The 4,207-nt window shown below is 37.1% G+C and overlaps 1 protein-coding gene across 1 annotated transcript in view; it reads right to left on the bottom strand.

Moving 5' to 3' along the window:
- LOC137992021 (osteoclast-stimulating factor 1-like) overlaps positions 1 to 3,386 on the bottom strand; it is a 19,463-nt gene extending 16,077 nt beyond the window's left edge. Inside the window, exons 1-5 of the mRNA XM_068837069.1 lie at positions 3,268 to 3,386; positions 3,156 to 3,202; positions 2,994 to 3,044; positions 1,062 to 1,125; positions 459 to 512 (exon numbers count right to left, since the gene is read on the bottom strand). Coding sequence (XP_068693170.1) covers positions 459 to 512; positions 1,062 to 1,125; positions 2,994 to 3,044; positions 3,156 to 3,202; positions 3,268 to 3,310 — 259 coding nt within the window. The 5' untranslated portion in view covers positions 3,311 to 3,386. The remainder of the gene's footprint in view (positions 1 to 458; positions 513 to 1,061; positions 1,126 to 2,993; positions 3,045 to 3,155; positions 3,203 to 3,267) is intronic.
- Positions 3,387 to 4,207: the final 821 nt, after the last annotated feature.

The raw sequence follows: 4,207 nt of genomic DNA, 5'->3' as shown, positions 1-4,207 counted from the left end.
GGACTTGATGTTTATTCTACTAAAGAGCTAAAATTACGGTTAAGACTTTAAAGTATTTTTCGATCCATTGTTGGCGAGACTGTTTGCCTTGGATGAAGACAGAACACTTCATGGTCTCGACTTTGGATTTCTTTTGAGTTTTTTTCATGAAAAACTTTTTTCCCAAAATTTGAGTCGCTAAACTCGTGGTGCGGCTTATCTGCGAGTCTTTACGGTATTATAGTTTATTATGCGTCAAGTAAAATCTCTTTGACAGAGTAACTTCAAGTTGTTAAATTAGAAACAATAATATTGTGACACAACCTCTACCTGACCATAAGCTACCTCTTGACTATTCTGAAGCATAAAAATAATAAAATGACTGTAATATTTCTAATAATTCTTGTGCTTAACGTAATAAATAACGACCTCAAGATGAATGAAAAGCTTCATTTAAAACAACATTGTTAAATTCATACCTCTTTTTGCAGCCTCATGCAGAGGGTTTTCCACTGATTCAGTGTGTTCCGCAACTACATGTAAAATAATATTACACTATAAATAATGACAATAATATTTACTTGCAGGCAATACGTATAAAAAATCACCCACTGTAGGCAATAATCTTTTAATAAACTTGAGGGTCTGCATATTACACAAGAAAGGTTGCTTTTGAGACACAGGCTAGTCAATAACAAAATTAATATGATATGAAAGAGAGATGTGTTTGTCTGACTGCAAATTTATAACAGATCTTAAAATTCTTATTCAGATAAGGATGCAAAATGAATCTGATATGGTTTGTTGATAAGCATTCTGTATGGATCCAAAATAATTAAATAACAGAATGGTTATATATTCTGTAATTTGAATACAGAAAAACCACCAATAACAATATATTGCTACTACTGGGTATGAAAAGCAAGAAACCCACTCTCCTAAAAGATAGGAGGCAAGTCAAATAAGGAAATATTCAGTAACAGGATGTGTACTACAGAACTGTTCTCCTTGAATGTTCCACGTCCCCATTGCCCAGCCCTGTATAACATTAAATAAGTGACTGCTGCTCACAAACATATTACCATAGTTTGATGGAATCAATCCTGTTTTGTTCCCCACTTTGGCTTTCCACCATGGTCCAGTGTTCTATAATGCAAAAATACCCTTTTTACTTTTGCTTCCTAACATTCATTTTAGGTTTTGAAATCAATCCTTACACTGCACAGCTCATTTTTGATGATGCAATAATGGATCACGAGGAAGTAATATAACATTCCCAGGAGCAGCGTTAGCAAAGTGCCATGAGAACCTCACCTTGAACCAATGTGTACATACATACATACATACTTAATGGACCGCTCCCCAAAGGGGCTTTTCAGGGCCAATGAAACACAACGAAACGACAGAACAGAACAACAACAACTGTTAAGAATCCCAACTGGCTGGAGGCAAACCAGTTGGCTATTTACAAGTGCAGTTGGAAAGTTGAACCAGGGACTACCAGGATCAAATTCAACCAGTGGTCGGAGCGGGTCTTGAACCCAGGATCTCCGGATCTCAAGGCAAGCACCCTAACCAATGGGCCACACTGCCTCCTGTGTCATACACATGGCCGCTATTTTTGTATTCTTATGTATCTTTGCAAATTGGCCCTTTTGGCCTCACTTTCAAATGTAAAACGAGGCCAAAAAGGCCAAATTGCCATCAAACAAAGAAAATACGAAAATGGCAGCCATTTTGGAATAAGGTGTAAAGGTCTCAAAAATGTTTAGCTCAAGTTTTTTGGTCTTATCTCTTTTGCCAGGTACTCAGGTGTTACCCTCTGATGAAAAACGAACAACTGATTGAATCCTCATAAATTATTGATTTGTAATCTCTCAATTTGAAGAGCTGTTCTTATTATGGAACTTGATTGCCCAATTTAGTTGTGAAATATTCTTAGAGAAGACTGGCAAATGACAATTTTGGTACATTCATCCACTCCTATCATGCTCAAATTTAATTTCTTACCACTTGAAAATGAATTTGTCCACTCTTCACATTCAAATGCGATAAAAGAAAGCTACTTTTCCTCCAGTGTAAATAAATAAATTTTGTTGGATTTTAGTATAAATACACAGGTGATTATACAAAATTGCGCGCTCTCATTGGCTCGCTATCTCGGATTATCAGCCGATAATCACCTCGACGGACAAAATGGCTGCCAGTAGTCCTTTTGCCACTGTAAGTGAAGAAGATTTTTTTTTCTCTTTTTTGAAATAATCACCTGTGTATTTATACTAAAACAATTATTCGCCTCAGGCTCAGTGATTATTGGTGAATATTCACCTCAACTTCGTCTCGGTGAATATTCACCGATAATCACTTCGCCTTCTGTGAATAATTGTTAAGTATTGTATACGGCTACTGCAATAATTTGAAGGAATACCGATGCGGTCAGTGTAAAATGCAGCAGACTGCAGACCGGGGGTAAAATGCAGACTGAGGGTAAAATGCAGACTGCAGACCAGGGATAAAATGCAGACTGAGGGTAAAATGAATATTTATAATAAAAAACGAGTCATAAGCATAAAATAAAGAGTGTTTGTATTACATCTGTCACATTATCATGACTGCAGGTCGCTGCACCTTTGGGGACTGGTGTTAAGAGTCCACGGAAAATGCGCTCGTTGAAATCATCTGTGCTTTGTTTTTGCACTTCCAGATGTATTGAAATGTTCAAAGTTATTTCTCACACCAGTACATCGAGGGATATCGATCGATAAACCAACAATTATTACTCGGAATACCTGAAAGGTATCCGAGTTATAGGTTGTTCACCATTTATCACAAAAATCCGGAAATTTCGGTTGGAATGTAAATGGTAAGCCTATTTTGGTCTTCCCAAACGAAAAATTTCCTGAGAAAACGGGATTTTTTGAAAGGTAGTCCAAAATTCCCAAACGGAATTTCCAATCGGAAATCACTTCCAGTCTGCAGTCTGCCTTTTACACTGACCGAATTACTGTTGTTACCCTGTCAATAATGTAAAGAATATCTCCTTCCTCAAAACTTATCTCGTCTGGCTGCAAAAGGAAGAAACAAGAAGAGTAAACATAAACTTAATATCGAATAGTACAAACTTCGAAACAAAGATCGAAAGTCATGATCATTCGGGATGAACTGAGGTTTTGTACCTGTTGCGCAGTATAATTGAACAAAGCTCTCACAACTTGTACATGACCTATGGGAACAAAAACGAATGAATATTTGAAGAATTAAGCAAAAGTCACCAAATTCTGCAATAACCTGGTCTGGGGATTGGAGGAGGAGGTCGACGCGGAACAGACATGCTGTTGTTATTTAGAAAGAAAATATAAGGAAGGAGGAAGTGAGGAGTGCGCGGACGAGTGCGCGTGCGTTTGACCTCATGTGCCTGCAGGAGCATCAGTTTGCGGTTTTCATAATCAATGACAGGTAAGTACTTCATGTAGGTATCCCCTATTAGTATCACCCAACTAGTGGACTAATGCAAATCCTGCATTTTGATTGGCTACGCTACTAGACGACTATTAGCAATAGTCCTCGAGTAGCAAAAAGCGTGACGTTTTCTTTCGTTTTATTCCCAAATAAATATTTCTTCAACTTGCATTTGCTAACTTTATTATTGCCTTTTCTGTCCGACTAGTTGGGTGATACTAAAACAATTAGACCCTTCGCCCTCAAGGGCCACGGGTCTAATTGTTAATTATTATGTATTTTAATTTAAGGTACTTATAGTGTATTTAATAATTAGCCCCATATACCCATGTATACCCTTATATACCCCTATATACCCTTGTATACCCTCATATACTGCTATATACCCATGTATGCCTTATATACCCATGTATACGCTTGTATATCCTTATATACCTGTATACCCACGTATACACTTGTATACCCTTTTATTAAAAACTGGATCATTGGATAATGCAATTCGAGAGTTTTGATTGGCTAAGCCATCATGAGTTATGAGCCATTATACCATGATCTACAAATACGGCAAGCATATCCGTGATTTTTTGGGCCTTTTTATTTTTATTGTAGTCTAGTTTTCTATATTTTGGGGGCGTTTTTAATAAAACAATTATTCCACTCGCGCTTCTTTGATATGAGATGATTATATCATATCCACCGCGAGCTCATGAAATAATTGTTAAATATACCCTCGTATACCCTTGTATACCCTTACAGACCCCTACATACC

Source organism: Montipora foliosa, chromosome 2, assembly GCF_036669935.1.
Source record: "Montipora foliosa isolate CH-2021 chromosome 2, ASM3666993v2, whole genome shotgun sequence".
NCBI classification, from domain to species: Eukaryota; Metazoa; Cnidaria; class Anthozoa; order Scleractinia; family Acroporidae; genus Montipora; species Montipora foliosa.
The sequence above is the reverse complement of the archived record's forward strand: the minus strand, read 5'-3'. Positions and strand labels throughout refer to the sequence as shown.